Source organism: Perca flavescens, chromosome 7 (genome assembly GCF_004354835.1).
Source record: "Perca flavescens isolate YP-PL-M2 chromosome 7, PFLA_1.0, whole genome shotgun sequence".
In the NCBI taxonomy this organism is placed as follows: Eukaryota; Metazoa; Chordata; class Actinopteri; order Perciformes; family Percidae; genus Perca; species Perca flavescens.
The window spans coordinates 8,117,769-8,133,753 of NC_041337.1; the positions used below are offsets into that span (position 1 = coordinate 8,117,769).

General features: G+C 37.5%; 1 protein-coding gene and 1 long non-coding RNA gene across 2 annotated transcripts; one reads left to right on the forward strand and one right to left on the reverse strand.

Moving 5' to 3' along the window:
- Nucleotides 1-1,047: 1,047 nt before the first annotated feature.
- On the reverse strand, nt 1,048-10,450 carry LOC114558226 (THAP domain-containing protein 6-like). The gene is made up of 7 exons (XM_028582041.1): nt 10,441-10,450; nt 10,052-10,058; nt 5,912-5,960; nt 2,844-3,047; nt 2,632-2,721; nt 2,145-2,357; nt 1,048-1,805 (listed from the first exon to the last, which is right to left on the reverse strand). The coding sequence occupies exons 1-6, from the start codon at nt 10,448-10,450 to the stop codon at nt 2,199-2,201; spliced, it is 519 nt and encodes a 172-aa protein (XP_028437842.1). The 3' UTR covers nt 1,048-1,805; nt 2,145-2,198.
- A 2,090-nt stretch (nt 10,451-12,540) lies between these two features.
- Nucleotides 12,541-13,986, forward strand: LOC114559374 (uncharacterized). The gene is made up of 3 exons (XR_003693086.1): nt 12,541-12,625; nt 12,931-12,975; nt 13,506-13,986. It is a non-coding gene; the product is annotated as an uncharacterized LOC114559374 (long non-coding RNA).
- The last annotated feature ends 1,999 nt before the right edge of the window (nt 13,987-15,985 follow it).

Below are 15,985 nucleotides of genomic sequence, written 5' to 3' on the forward strand. Positions count from 1 at the left end.
TTTTTTTTTGTAGGATTTTGAGCGTAACAGATACATATTACACCTCATCCATGAAGTGAAACTAATACAAAGAGTGATTCTATGAACCAAGGTACTAAGAAAGAGGTGCAAAGGTCATACGTGTTCCTATGATACAAGACACATGGTTCGGTGTATTTTAATATTCATAGTGGGCTTAACAGTAATAGAATATTCTGATATATGATATTAAGTGACCGGACGTCCGAGATCAAAACTGGGAACATAATCCCCGAAAAGGGGAGAAAAACAAGGACATTTTCCAGTTTGACTATCAATCTGATGGAAAAATCCTAATGTGACTTCAGAAACAAATTAGGGACAGAGGTAGTTTTTTTTTTTTCTTCTGTATTTAGCCAGGGACAGGCAATCGGAAACGGGAACTGTCCCCTGAAACCTGGGACGTCTGGTCATCGTATGATATGTGATGTAGGCTATGATAGGTATTTTGCAAAGCACACACTAAAAATATGATAGAAAAGCAGAAACAGATAGTGGCAGTAAAGTCAGATATTTTAATAAGTTGAACAAACAATATATGATTATATTATATTAGAGTCTACTTGAAGCTTTTTATATTTGTCTCTCTCTGTCTCACACACACAGACACACACACTGTTCTACCACGCTATTCTGCATCCATCTCCCAGCCCTTGACATTTAGCAGCCCCCTTCCCAACACACACACACGGGTTACACAATATTGACAAAATGTGATATTGCGATATCGATATGAATTTCGATATTTTTCAACATACGTAAAATTACAAAATAGATTCATAACAAATTAAACCAAGTTTTCTTACAACAAAAGGTTTATTTCAACTGACTGACATATTGGACTGGTACAACATGAATAAATAAATAAGGACCATGTCTACAGAACAGGACATGTTTTACCGGGTGTACAGTATAAAATAAATATATAAAAGAGAACAGGACATGTTCTACTTGTTGTACAGTATAAAATAAATATATAAATAAAGAGAAAAGGACATGTTCTACTTGTTGTACAGTATAAAATAAATATATAAATAAAGAGAACAGGACATGTTCTACTGGTTGTTACAGTTGTGGCAAGCGTCCATCATTACAAATACTTTCTCGCCAGTCACCGGATGCGAGAAATTGGTTTGAAGCGGCTCTCGTGGGTTTCCCTTCAGCTCACACCCAAGTTGGTTGCATATGCTGACATCGGAGGCATGCCCATCCATTGTAACACATACCACCCGAATGCCCCGTGCATGCAACTCCTCCAAAGCATGACTGAGAAGGACCCTGAGAGAGACTTGGTCAGGAAGTAAGCAATGGGAGCCTTCCAATGTCCTTGTAGGCCAACCACCATGAACACAAGAGCCTCAGTAGCAGCATCAGTCTCACTGATTCCATCACCCATGTCTACAAAACCAGACGTTGACTGGGTATCTGCATTATATTGCACATGTTTTCTGATGGACATGGCATCCAACATGTGTGAAACACATCCATATTCAGCCTGATCTACCTGGCATCTTCTCTCCAGCATATCCGGCACGGTGGTTCAGTGGTTAGCGCTTCTGCCTCACAGCAAGAAGGTTCTGGGTTTGAGTCCAGGTAGTTCCGGGCCTGTGCTGAGTTCGCATGTTCTCCCTGTGTTTGTGTGGGTTTCCTCCAGGTGCTCTGGTTTCTTCCCACCATAAAGACATGCATACTAGGACTACAGGATGTTGCTGCAAATGTGAACTTGTTCTCAATCAACTTACCTGGTTAAATTAAAAAATCTTATTCAGGCCAAGGTTGGCAGCCACCTGTAAAAAAATTGAGAAGAAGCTATTTGTTTGCATCAGTAATTCCAAAAATTCGGACAACATTAAGCCTAGCTTTGTAATGTATGTGGATGTGTGGGAGGGGAAAATGTTGAGTCTCTCTGAGGTATTTTTATGCCTTTGGACCATGTAGATGGAGCGTGAGCGCAAACTCTCTGTAATCCTTTGTGTACTCATGACCCTGCTTTGCCATGAGGTCTATCTGAAGATCTGAAATGTTATGATTTCAAATGAATAAGTCCCCTTCAGATAATAACTAAGGAGTTTAAAGAGAGTAAGAATAACATGTACATGAATTTCAAAGTGCTAATTTTGTCTTACCGGAGTAGAATTCAAGCTTCTCTTGGAGCTCTTCATTAATGAGGTTCTTTTCCCTCAAATCCCCCCAAAAAGACTCTTCACTGTGGTCCCTGCCCTCTTTTCTCTGGCCATGGCATTCTTCTTCTCTCGCTCCAGACTTTCCACTCTTGCCAAGGCCTCTTTGAGTCTGGTCTTAAGAGCAGTAGGAGATGAAGGCAAGGCATAGCCATGATCCTAGTAGAAAGAGGGATGAACATGGTTTGAGTAATGTTTCACTTCACAAACATGGCTTGGCTATGACCCACATTCTTTCTTATAGGCATCACCTGTCAAAGCCACTGCCGGCACTGTGTGTGTGTGTGTGTGTGCCAAGAATGCATGTTCAATGTGTCTTCAATTGTGTGTGTATGGGTTTATTTGTGAGTGTGTTTAATGAGTGGCAGCAAAAAAGTGAGATTTTAATATGTCCAGGAACATTATGATGCGATGTTAAAAGAGAAATATTCACATCATTAGGCTGAGGTTGGGAATCCTGAGAGGCCACGGACAGGCTTTCTTCAGCTCTTCTGGAGGTAGACGTAGCCCTGCCCTTTTCCAACTAAAATGAAGAAGCATAATAAACATAATACAATATAAAAGGGATAAGCATCTCACCCTGCCCTGTGATTGATAATATAATATTTACATTTATGAATGCTAAGAGCCTGATGATACACCTACTCTTTGGAGGTGAACCGGGAAGCTGAAGACGGATGGAATAACACAATCTCGGAGTCGAACAATCTGACCCGACCTATCAAAATCGCCTTCCTTGAAATGGTGACAGCAAAGCACTAATGAACAAGTGGCAGTAAATCCTTCTCTCCTCAAAGCCACTTCCCACTTCTTCCTCACATCTTTGTTCTTGGGAAACCTGAAAACCTTCTGAAAATTCACAAAGGAGGTCAAGTTTATTTTCTTCCTTCACATTTCTTAGAATCTTTCTTCAACAAAACTCCTATTTTGATGCATATCTGTTGACAATGAACCAAAGTTGCTGAAATTGTGAATAAACTTGTTTGCAAACCGTTCTACAGTCAGATGTTCTGTTGCCTTTATTTTATGTAAGTGGGGTGGGTATGAGACATGAGAGGTATCTTACTTTTGTTAGGGTGAATTACATGTGAATAATATGGGCAAGCAGTTTGGAAATTGTAGTGAGCTAAGCTACCAACTACCACCCAGTCACATGTAGCAAGCTAAGTAACCCAAAAACAGCAGTAGCTAGTTCACTACATAGGAAGCTACTGTTAAGAAATCTCTAAAAGACGTGTTCGTTCAATTTCTGAGGAGGAAGGAGAGGCTGGGGTCGAATTGAAAGTTAAGCAAAAGGTTTAATGAATAACATGATGAAAACGACAAGACAAAAACAAAATGATACACTGCAGCTGACAGCGGACCGAAATGACATGCCTCCTCTTCAGGAATTACGTCAATCAGTCACGAGACATGACAAAACAAATACACTGTAAACAGCGGACCTCAACATGCTTCCCCTTGTGGGGTCACAGTTGAAGTCATGAGACATTCCCCGGATAACACATTTATTCCCTAAACCTGGGTGGTTCCTCAAATGAAATCTTCTCCTATTGGTCAGATGTCTCTCAAACGAAAAGGTGTACGTTCCCAATCAATCCAACTATATGAATACACATTCTTTGTTCTAATCACGTCTAGCTCAACAGGGGATGGCTCTCAAAGTTGTTTAAACAATAAGTCTTCTAGAGCTTTTACATTCATGCTAAATAACAGCGATGACTTAATTAATTCTTTAGAAGCTTGAGTAGGTGTGAGCCAGACCAATGCTGATTAGACTTAATCAGTATTGAAACATTCCTTCACTCAGTCACACAGCAGTTTACATTTTTAAGTTACATTTTTTACCTAAAAGTATATTGTACTAAAATTGAAAACATGGTTTTAACTTTTTTATCTTCAACACTACTTTAAGTTGCGCTAATTTCACATGACAACAAAAGTGTAGCTAATATATAATATAACAAGCTTTGTTCAGATTGGCCCGTTTTCAGCAGCAGTTTCAAATTGTGAGATTTGCAGAGGAAAGGGGTGTCAATGGGATTTAGAGGTTCTATGTATGTCCTATTTACCCACCAAACTGTCGTTATTCAACTATGACAGGGTAAAATCAGTTTTGCATTCTATCACCCCTTTTAGGCACCCTGCCATTCTCGCTCTAACTTATGCTACTCTCGTAAGGGGGTTAAGGTTAACCGCCATACCGCGGTGATATGCTGCTCCGTCACCACGGTAAAAAAAACACTATACCGTCACAGCCCTAGTTGTGAGCAAAAATAGATGATTTAATATTCCACAGTGCTGACCTAACAAATCTAACAGATTTTCATGAATGAAGTTTAATTTATAAATGCTGCACATTTCAAATGTGTTTATTGTTGGAATAGAAGGCACAACACACTACAAAGAGCTTCAATTCAAACCCAGTGCCAAACAGAGAACCGCCCATTTTACGACCAAAGGAGAAGCCGGTTCCCAGCACCCTTGCCTCTACACCTGTCAGACCAGCTGTAGCTTTCAGCGGACCAGCAGCGGCTGAAGCACTGGCCAGTTCTGCTCTGGCAAAGGCTCCGGCACTGAGAGTGGCTGCAGAGGCTCCGACTCCTGCGCTGACGTTGGGCCCTTTGGCCTGAGCCTCAAAAAACCAGGGTTTGGGTCAAAACAACTATTTCATACATACTGTAACTACTGGAAGCAGATAAGTATATGACATAGTGACGCATGTTAGTACAGAAATTAGTTTATAAGTTTACTTAAAAATAACTTTGACTTTTGTTTTTACACGGGGTCAAAGTCCTGTGTTTGTTGACCCATCCATCCTTAAAGGGACTTTATCGCTCTTTGTAATTCGTCGCCTTACTTACTCTTTTGCGCCTGTCTCTACTAATACGGCCACTAGAGGTCGCCGCATTACAAACGCCAGTATGGGTCGTAATAAGCTCCGCCTCCTGGCTCACAATTGGGTTATCTACGGATTATAGCTCTCTACCAGGGGTGTCGGACTGGGGGTGGAAGGGACTGACTACCCAGGGCCCTCGTGAAGAGGGACCAAAAAGATGCTACAATGAATAGCAGTGGATGCGGGGAGGGGCCCATAGAGAATGCCTTTCTGTGTGTCCCTGTACCGTCAGCCCTAGTTGTGAGCAAAAATAGATGATTTAATATTCCACAGTGCTGACCTAACAAATCTAACAGATTTTCATAAATGAAGTTTAATTTATAAATGCTGCACATTTCAAATGCTTTTATTGTTGGAATAGAAGGCACAAAACACATTCACAAAGAGCTTCATTTGGCTGCAGTCTACCATAAGTTAACTTCAAACCCAGTGCCAGACCAAAGGAGAAGCCTTTACCTCTGCACCTGTCAGACCGACACTGACGCCGGTGTCTATTGCCAGACCGACTGTAGCTTTCAGTGGACCAGCAGAAGCTGAAGCACTGGCCACTTATGCTTTGGCAAAGGCTCTGGCACTGAGAGAGGCAGCAGAGGCTCCGACTCCTGCGCTGGCATTGGGCCCTTTGGCCTGAGCCTCAAAAATGCTCTATTCAGCACGAGCAAGGCCCACTCCTGCACCAGCGCACAGTCCTGCCTTGGGAATACGCTTCCCAGGTTTATCCTCTAAACCATCTGCATATACCCCGGCATCTGCGTAGGTACCAACAGCAGTAGATGAACCAGGCCGGTCAATGGTGTCAATCATCTCCACTAACCCGGCTGTTCCAACAGAAACTTCTGCACTTCCTTTCACAACTGCATGGGCTGCAAATAAAGAGATACTACATTTAATCTCAAAGAGGACTAAACATCAATGTTACCAAAATGTTACTATGCATCAACGTATTCCAATGAATTTACGGTTGCTGTTTTAAAGTGGTTCATGCTGTTGATGCATTTATCAAGTGTAAGTTAAGGTGCATATGTTCTTAACTTTACAATAAGTCTATCAAAGAGCATTCATAACTGTTTAGTTATGGTTTAGTAATGCTTATTCCGTATTGTTATACATTAATAATTAGTTAAGGTGCATATGTTCTCAACTTTACAATAAGTCTACCAAAGAGCATTAATAACTGTTTAGTTATGGTTTAGTAAGGCTTGTTCAGTATTGTTATACATTAATTAAGTGTTATTTAAGGTGCATATGTTCTCTACTTTACAATAAGTCTACCAAATGAGCATTACTAACTGTTAAGTTATGGTTTAGTAAGGCTTGTTCAGTATTGTTATACATTAAGTGTTAGTTAAGGTGCATATATTCTCTACTTTACAATAAGTCTACCAAAGAGCATTAATAAAAGTATGGTTTAGTAAGGCTTATTCAGTATTGTTATACATTAATTAAGTGTTATTTAAGGTGTGTATGTTCTCTACTTTACAATAAGTCTACCAAAGAGCATTAATGACTGTTTACTGATGGTTTAGTAAGGCTTGTTCAGTATTGTTAAATATTTAATTGTCAGTTAAGGTGCATATGTTCTCTACTTTACAATAAGTCTACCAAGAGCATTAATAACTGTTTAGTTATGGTTTAGTAAGGCTTGTTCAGTATTGTTAAATACTAAAATAAGTGTTAGTTAAGGTGCATATGTTCTCAACTTTACAATAAGTCTACCAAAGAGAATTAATAACCATTTAAGTATGGTTTAATAAGGCTTATTCAGTATTGTTATACATTAATTAAGTGTTATTTAAGGTGTGTATGTTCTCTACTTTACAATAAGTCTACCAAAGAGCATTAATAACTGTTTAGTTATGGTTTAGTAAGGCGTATTCAGTATTGTTAAATATTTAATTAAGTGTTAGTTAAGGTGCATATGTTCTCTACTTTACAATAAGTCTACCATAGAGCATTAATAACTGTTTACTGATGGTTTAGTAAGGCTTGTTCAGTATAATTGTCAGTTAAGGTGCATATGTTCTCTACTTTACAATAAGTCTACCAGAGCATTAATAACTGTTTAGTTATGGTTTAGTAAGGCTTGTTCAGTATTGTTAAATACTAAATTAAGTGTTAGTTAAGGTGCATATGTTCTCAACTTTACAATAAGTCTACCAAAGAGAATTAATAACCGTTTAAGTATGGTTTAATAAGGCTTATTCAGTATTGTTATACATTAATTAAGTGTTATTTAAGGTGTGTATGTTCTCTACTTTACAATAAGTCTACCAAAGAGCATTAATAACTGTTTAGTTATGGTTTAGTAAGGCGTATTCAGTATTGTTAAATATTTAATTAAGTGTTAGTTAAGGTGCATATGTTCTCTACTTTACAATAAGTCTACCATAGAGCATTAATAACTGTTTACTTATTGTTTAGTAAGGCTTGTTCAGTATAATTGTCAGTTAAGGTGCATATGTTCTCTACTTTACAATAAGTCTACCAAAGAGCATTAATAACTGTTTAGTTATGGTTTAGTAAGGCGTATTCAGTATTGTTAAATACTTAATTAAGTGTTAGTTAAGGTGCATATGTTCTCTACTTTACAATAAGTCTACCATAGAGCATTAATAACTGTTTACTGATGGTTTAGTAAGGCTTGTTCAGTATAATTGTCAGTTAAGGTGCATATGTTCTCTACTTTACAATAAGTCTACCAGAGCATTAATAACTGTTTAGTTATGGTTTAGTAAGGCTTGTTCAGTATTGTTAAATACTAAATTAAGTGTTAGTTAAGGTGCATATGTTCTCAACTTTACAATAAGTCTACCAAAGAGAATAAATAACCGTTTAAGTATGGTTTAATAAGGCTTATTCAGTATTGTTATACATGAATTGTTATTTAAGGTGCATATGTTCTCTACTTTACAAAAAGTCTACCAAAGAGCATTAATAACTGTTTAGTGATGGTGTAGTAAGGCTTATTCAGTATTGTTACACATTGGTTAAGTGTTAGTTAAGGTGCATATGTTCTCTACTTTACAATAAGTCTACCAAAGAGCATTAACAACTGTTTAGTTATGGTTTAGTAAGGCTTATTCAGTATTGTTACACATTAATTAAATGACCATTTAAGGTTAAGTAATGCTTATATAGCATGCACAATAATTTATGTAGGTTGGGATTTAAATTAATGTCTACATGAAGACAAAGGAAGAAGCAAACCTCTGCCTGGAGACTATGGAGTCTTTTCCCTGATCTCACCCTCTATCAAAAGTAAGTCATATGTTGGAGGATGGGCAAATATAGTGGACAAAGGTATGTGGACAATCATAACCCGTAAATAAACAATAAAAAAAGTTTTCTCATAATGACATGGCTTGGCCGTAAACCTTAAGACATACATGCTATCAAACATTTTCATCAACCACCTGGTAATATATTAGGAAAATACCTTCATCAACATCAACTAAGGGCTTACTTAGACACTTTAGTTAGCTTTTATTTCCAGTTTAGGCTTTTTAGTAAATTACCTAATGTTAAAATATACACATATTAATTAACAGTTAGTCAAGGCTTGTTACTGCATTCACAAATGGTAAAATAGACACCTTAGTTAACTGTGATTAAAAGTTAGTCGAGGCTTGTTACTGCATTAGCTAATAGTAAAATAGACACCTTAGTTAACTGTTATAAACAGTTAGTCAATGCTTGTTACTGCATTAACTAATGGTTAAATATACACATTTAACTGTTATTAACAGTTAGTCAAGGCTTATTATTGCATTTACTAATGATATAATAGACACCTTAATTAACTGTGATTAACAGTTAAGGCATCAACTAATGGTAAATAATGCATCAATTAATACCTTAGTTAACATGAGCATTGTTAACAAATGTTTATTAGACAATTTATTCAACCCTTAATAACGGTTAGTTAATGCTTATTAATGCATTAACTAATGCTAATTAATGTACCCTTATTGTAAAGTGTTACCAAATAAATAAAGGGAACAGGACACAACTTTTCTTTTGCTTTTCTGATTTGTTCCATTTTTTTGTCTCTATCTATTTCTTCACTTACACTGTCACTCTGTCGAAATGTGCACACACGTGGTACGCTACATAGGGTTTGTCACGTAGTGGACCGGTGCGCTGACGTGTACTATGTAACATGTGCAAGTGGCACGGTAACTGGCCAATGAAACATGATTATCATAGCGTTTCAAGTGGCACGGTAACTGTCCAATGAAACATGATCATTATAGCGTTTCAAGCGGGCTCTTAATTGAACACAACTAACCAACGGACGGGACAAAGCACTCCACGATATAAACAAAATATTTATACTTATCGTGACACTTTCGATATAATATTGCGCAACGTAATATAACGATATTGAGTCGATATATCATGCACCCCTAGTACACAGTAACTATGAACAGTGAATGAAAACATCCCACACCACTAGGAAAGGTTTAAGTACAATTGGAAGAATGAAAAAAATGACATTTTAAAGTAACATTTTAAGAGTGAGCTTGTTATATAGGCTATTCAAGAATTTTGTTACAAAAAATATAATTTTATGATGAGGTACATTGTCAGATACAAAGCATTTACCAACAAACAGTACAAGTCTATTTATAGGATTGGCCACTGCAGCATGATGTTGGGTTGCGTTTCTCCAAAAGTTAGATCTGTTCTGTGGAACCCAACGCCAAAACGCACTACCCCCATTCAAAATGAATAGGAAGACCTGTGTTTTTGCCGGGCCATCTGAGGACGGCAGCAGTGTTTGTCAACGCAGCCTGACCTAATAGCCCTGTTTTGTCACTTTTTTTTGTCAGTGTCATCCGGGTCTTCCTATTCATTATATATATATATATATATATATATATATATATATATATATATATATATATATATATATATATATATATACTATTTCTTTGAGATGACGTTTGCCTACCTGGGTTCTGTCGTATATACTTAAGACTCTGAAAGAAAAAGAAGAAATGTCGGCAGCAGATTAGAACTAGAATTTTTCCTGTGGTAACTGCCTCAAATGGAATAAAAGCAATGATGGTAGTGTAGATATTCTGTATAGATCTATAGCAAATTACAGGTATGATATATAGAAATATTTGTTCATCAATGGTCAACCAGCACAATTGTGTTAATGGTCAGATTAAATGCATGTGAGTAAGATTTCCTTATTCTGAACTGAATTAGAAAAAGTAAAAAGAAAGTAATTTATAAGAAAAGTATAGATCACTGGACCTTAGTGAATAAAAAATATAATTTACTGATAAAACTAACATTTTGTATATTTAGTAAAACACCAATATTACCATATACGTGTATACATTTCTGTTTTGCATAATAAGCTTCACATGAAGGATTACTTACCAGAATTATGTTGCTTGATCTACAGGAGATGTGTGTGTAACAGAAAGTAAGACACTAACTTCTTTATAACAGTTTGGAACAAAGTGGGACAGAGAGGAAGTGGGTTGGGTCGTATTTCCCCCTCCGTGATTGGAACATAAACAGGAAGCAAATAGTCAAACACTCAGTTATGGGGGACATGGTTTTTATTATAGGTTGTTTCAAAGGTACTTTCCGCTGGACTGACAGTTACAGCTGACAGTTACAGAAGCAAAAGTAAAAACTTCATGCAAATTGTGGGCTTTAGTAAAAAAAAGAAAATATTGCCTTGTCTATGTATTCAACAACATAATAACGCTTCAAGACAAATAAGTCTGACAAATAAGTTCCTCGAACCATCATTACATATGAGATGTGAAATGTCTAGCAACAATTAGTCCACTGTCTAGACACAGTAATGACAATAGTGCATATTCATCTTTTCATTTAAGGGCGCTTTCACATCTATAGTTTGGTAGACTCAGTGTGATTCGGGGGTGAAGTTGCAACATTGTTGCATTTTTCATTTGGTGATCGAAAACTGTCGCTTGGTTAATGGACAGAATATCCGAAACTCGCCGACACTTCTGATCTCAGAAATAATGGAGCAACACCACATTTATAACGTCTTTGGTTTTCTGGTTCTGCTTTAGTGTTTCTAATATTTTAGAACAGGAGATGCTGTATCCTAACAGCATAACATGCTTTGAGTTTGATTCACAAATTAGGGATCTCCACCCTGTTAAACAGAAAGCGAAAGTAAAACCTCAGATAACACATTAATGTGAAAGGCAGATAGAGAAGTGTTTCCCCCAGAGACACACACACAGATGGACAACAAAATGCAGAACTAATTCAATAATTTGTTATATTGTAAAAAAATTAAAAAAAAGAGAAGAAAACCACACAGGACAGTCATGACTTTCTCTTGAGTGAAAAATAAACAGAATAAAACAGATCAAAAACCACTTCACAAAAAAACTAATCACTCAAAATATTATAAATATTTACTGTTGATTATCTTTTTCACACACTGTAACTTCCGTTTATTTCCCATGTATGAAAACATTATTGAAGAAACTAGTCCCAGACAGCTGGCTTGTCTAATCTAAAACAATGTATCATCCTTCATAAGATGTTGATATACTGTAGGCTATTTGGGTTGTGCATTATGTCAGTGCATTGTGTCATTTGTGCAATACGTAGGCTGTTGGGGTTGGGCAATATGTTAGTTTTGCAATATCTCATTGTGCAAGGGCTGTGCTACACTTATTGTGGAGAATGCTCCCGACAGGGTTGTTCAATTCAAAACTGCCAATGAAAGGAGGAGTTTGTGTGCTTAGTATATACGTACCTGTCTAATGTATATGAAAGCATGTTTTGTGTTGCATGAGAGTATGTGTTGAGAGATGCTTATTTTCTGTATGTTTTGTGTTGTCTTTGTAAAGCTGAGGAACGGACAGAGTCCAAAACAAATTTTCCTTTGGTGACTATAAAGTATATCTTATCTTATCTATATATTTTGTAAGTAAAATGTTGATTTGCAAAGTAACAAATCAAAAGGATAATGCAGTGGATTAATAGTATGAAGCAAGATTCAATTGAAAATACATTTTCCAAATTGTACAGAAGTACAGTTTTTCAGCAAATATACTTCCATGAATGGAAATATGACACTCTGAATGAGCTAATTTTTTATTTTAATTAGATTATTTTTTTATTTTTTTCCATGTTCTAAGATTAGCCTTCTTGATGCATAGACACACAGCTGACTACAGAGACATTTCTTCTGTTTGGAGAAAGAGATGTGTACCCCCTCTGAGCTGTTCTGAAAGTGAATTTTAACTTTCACTGTTACAGCTGACTGTTTAGGCCTCTAAAAGCAAAAGTAAAAAGTGGAAAATTTCAGGGAAATTGCAGGTTTTACAATAAATGTGTGTGTGTGTGTGTGTGTGTGTGTGGGGGGGGAAGCCCATCTGAGCTGTTCTGAAAGTGAATTTTAACTTTCACTTTCTGTTGCAGTGGGGAATATATGCCTCCTCAACGGGTGCGGTCCAGCAGTGAAGCTGAGAGCAGCACGCAGCATATATCACCTTCTATCAACAACCTCGTTCAGGTAACTGATCAATCATGTAAAGTTTGTTATGCAAACAAAAATGTGTTCATGCTTTATGGATAGTATTAGTATTTTGCACTAAATAGTGCAGTTTGTATCACTTATTTATATTTTTATTGACTGTTTATATTCAGTACAGAATAATGAAATGTTAGCTGCATTTTCAGTAACATTGATAAAATACCATTTTGTATGCAATATGTAATGTATAATATAAAGTATAAGTTACTGCAGATCTTATTGAGGCAGTTGAGAGAAACTCTAGCTGTAATCTGTTGCTGACATTTCCTCCTTTTCTTTCCCAGTGACCTACTTGGCTTACTCTGAACTACTCTTCCTGAAGATGTCCGGTAGGCAAACACCAACCGTGTACAGCTGTGTATACTTTCTATACATAATATAGTATATTGAGGACTGATACACCTTTAGTTTCTAATAATTTCTAACTTCAATGATTAAAAGCTGAACAAAGAGCTGTCAGATGAAAATGTCCATACTTTGTTTTTTATTGAACAAAGTGTTATGATTATTGAAGTATCTTGTTGCTGCACAAACATCCAGTATACTGGATGTGAAAAGTATTTACTATAAAAACAAATTAAAGTGGTATTATTTTGAGGACAAGGGTTTGAGAGTTAACATATTGAAATATAAGAAAACACTGTCTGACACATCAGTTATTAAAAGGTATTATACCATTGACACAGTCAGGCTTGATCAACCCAAAACATTATAAAGATGTATATCAGAGTCTCTGTGGATGATATCTGTTTAGAAAATATTATTTCTGTAATGTTTTTAGAATGTCATTCATGAGTATATCAAATATCTTCTTTGAGAATAAATGTAACATCTCTTTGTTTGTAACCCATCCCACCAGGGAGCTTTTCTGGAGTTGAGGCCAAAGGGCCCAACGCCAGTGCAGCGATTGGAATCTCTAGTGGAGAGGGTGCCAGAGTCTTTGTTGAAGCAACACTAGCCAGTGTTTCACTGTCTGCAGGTTCGGTAAAAGCTACAGTCGGTCTGTCAGCAGACACTGGTATCGGTGTCGGTCCTTCAGGTGTAGAGGCAAAAATTCTGGGAACAGGCTTCTCCGTCGGTCGTACTATGGGCATTTCTCTGTTTGGCACTGGGTTTGAATTCAACTTATGGTAGACTGTGGCTTGTGCCAAACACAGCTCTTTGTGAGTGTGTGTTATGTCTTCTATGACAACAATGAAAGGATGAAAGCATTTGAAATGTTTGCAAATTATGTTTTTATTCATGCAAATGATGAAGGGTTTTTTCTGTGTCTGCTGCTTTTAAATAACATAAAATGTCGCAATCTTTGTCATACTGAAAATAAAGTACAGCAAAAAGATGATTGTACTATTGTCATTACTGTGTCCCTGCTGAGTGAAAATGAAACTGACCATGGTGCAGCGGTGGATGAATTGCTCCAAACATTTATCTTCTTTAACATAAACATATTTAAAACAAAATGACAGCATCACAACCGTTCTAGATGCAGTCCAGAAACTTTACAGGTGTGAAGGTGGGATCAAAATAAATGCAGAATTAAAAAAATGGGTGTGGTCTGAGCAAGGATGCCGAATGTAGGGACTAGGAAGTAGGGAAGGAGCAATGGTGCAGAGGTGGATGAATTGCTTCAAACGCTCCATCTTGGACATAAATGTGTCAAAAAACAAAGGAACTGACTTTTGGGGTTTTCTGCCTTTAATCGACAGGACAGCTAGGGAGAGAGAGGGGGAAGACATGCAGGAAATTGTCACAAGTTGGACTTGAACCCTGGACCACTGTATACAAGTATATGTGTGCCTGCTCTACCCACTGAGCCAACCTGGCCATATACTTTTGAAAGTACTTTTGAAAAATCTGTCCAGTTAGGCAAACCCTAGTCTTGCATTACCATAACTATCACCACCACACATACATTCTGGGATAGGAGAAAAAAATGCTTTATTTTTTGTTTGCATTTCTCTAAACCAATCACAATAGTCTTGGGCGGTGTTGAGCTCTGGACACAGCGACAGTGGCTCTGCTAAAAATAGTCTCAGGAAGGAATTGGTTTTGATGGAACGTTTGCAACCTGCAAAAGAAAACGCCACATACAATATAAAATTAAGTTAACTGTTGACACAATACAGTAACGTGAGCTATTTAAATTAGCTGATACATGGTGTAACCTCATTAGCTCTTACCAGTGTATCTCCGTGTGTACGTCGTCCACAACAATCCCACCAATTGGCCCAAAAAAGTTCCAGTTAGAGAGGAAATGCCGTAAACATATTCTTTGTAAATATTTACAATCATTGCCCGAAAGAACCAAGCAGGCCTGCCTTGTTGCACCATCCAAATTTTCTTCAAAACTTTTTTTGCGTGTAGTTTGTTGTTTTCTGATGCGAGCAGAATTTGAGAACGGCAACACACAGAGCAGTGACGGACTGGCCATTTGGAATTTGGGCAAATTCTAGAAGGCCTGCCCACCTTACGGACCCCTATTGGCCACCATTGATAATTTGTCTTTGGTTAATTGTGATAAGTTATTTTATGCATGCAGCAACAAATGTTCAAGATTGTAGAGGTGCGTGGAGATTCCCTCAGAAGGCAGAGTTACTACTTTCCAAGCTAGGTTTGCGACAGAAATAGGGCCGGTGTGTTGCAAATGCCAGGGCCATTTTATGATCCTAGGTGGTCACTGACAAAGAGAGCAGAGGGCGAGGATGTTGGGCAATTATCCTGGAAATGTACTTCCACTGATCCAGACTATGGGTTAAGATTAGTGATGGTCAAATGAAGCTTCGCGAACCACTGTCTTTATTTTCTGAGCTCACTAAATGGCGCTCGCTGTTTAACAAAGGGTTGAAAACACACTGAAATGCCATTCCTTTAACCTTTTTCTTTGAACAGAGAGCGCCATCTAGTGAGCTCAGAAAACAGTGGTTCACGAAGCTTCATTTGACCATCACTAGTTAAAGGAACACGCCGACTTATTGGGAATTTAGCTTATTCACCGTAACCCCCAGAGTAAGACAAGTCAATACATACCCTTCTCATCTCCGTGCGTGCTGTAACGCTGTCTGACGGTTCCAGCATTAGCTTAGCCCAGCACAGATCCTGCAGGTAACTGGTTCCAACTAGCCTACTGCTCCAAATTGTGACAAAAGTGACAAAATAACGCCAACATGTTCCTATTTACATGTTGTGATTTGTAGAGTCACAGCGTGTACAAAAAACAACGTAACATGAGACACAGCCATCTTCTAACTGTAAACAAACCGGGAACTATATTCTCAGACAGGCTTGCTGCGAGCATATCACTCTGCCCAAGTACTATATTCTTCCGCCTGAGAATATAGT

What these genes read in the sequence shown, in the direction of transcription:
- LOC114558226 (XM_028582041.1), bottom strand. An exon ending in TCCCGGTTCACCTCCAAAGA is followed by an intron (nt 2,722 to 2,843) that starts GTAGGTGTATCA and finishes TCTTCATTTTAG; the next exon opens with TTGGAAAAGGGCAGGGCTAC. An exon ending in CCCAACCTCAGCCTAATGAT is followed by an intron (nt 2,358 to 2,631) that starts GTGAATATTTCT and finishes TCTTTCTACTAG; the next exon opens with GATCATGGCTATGCCTTGCC.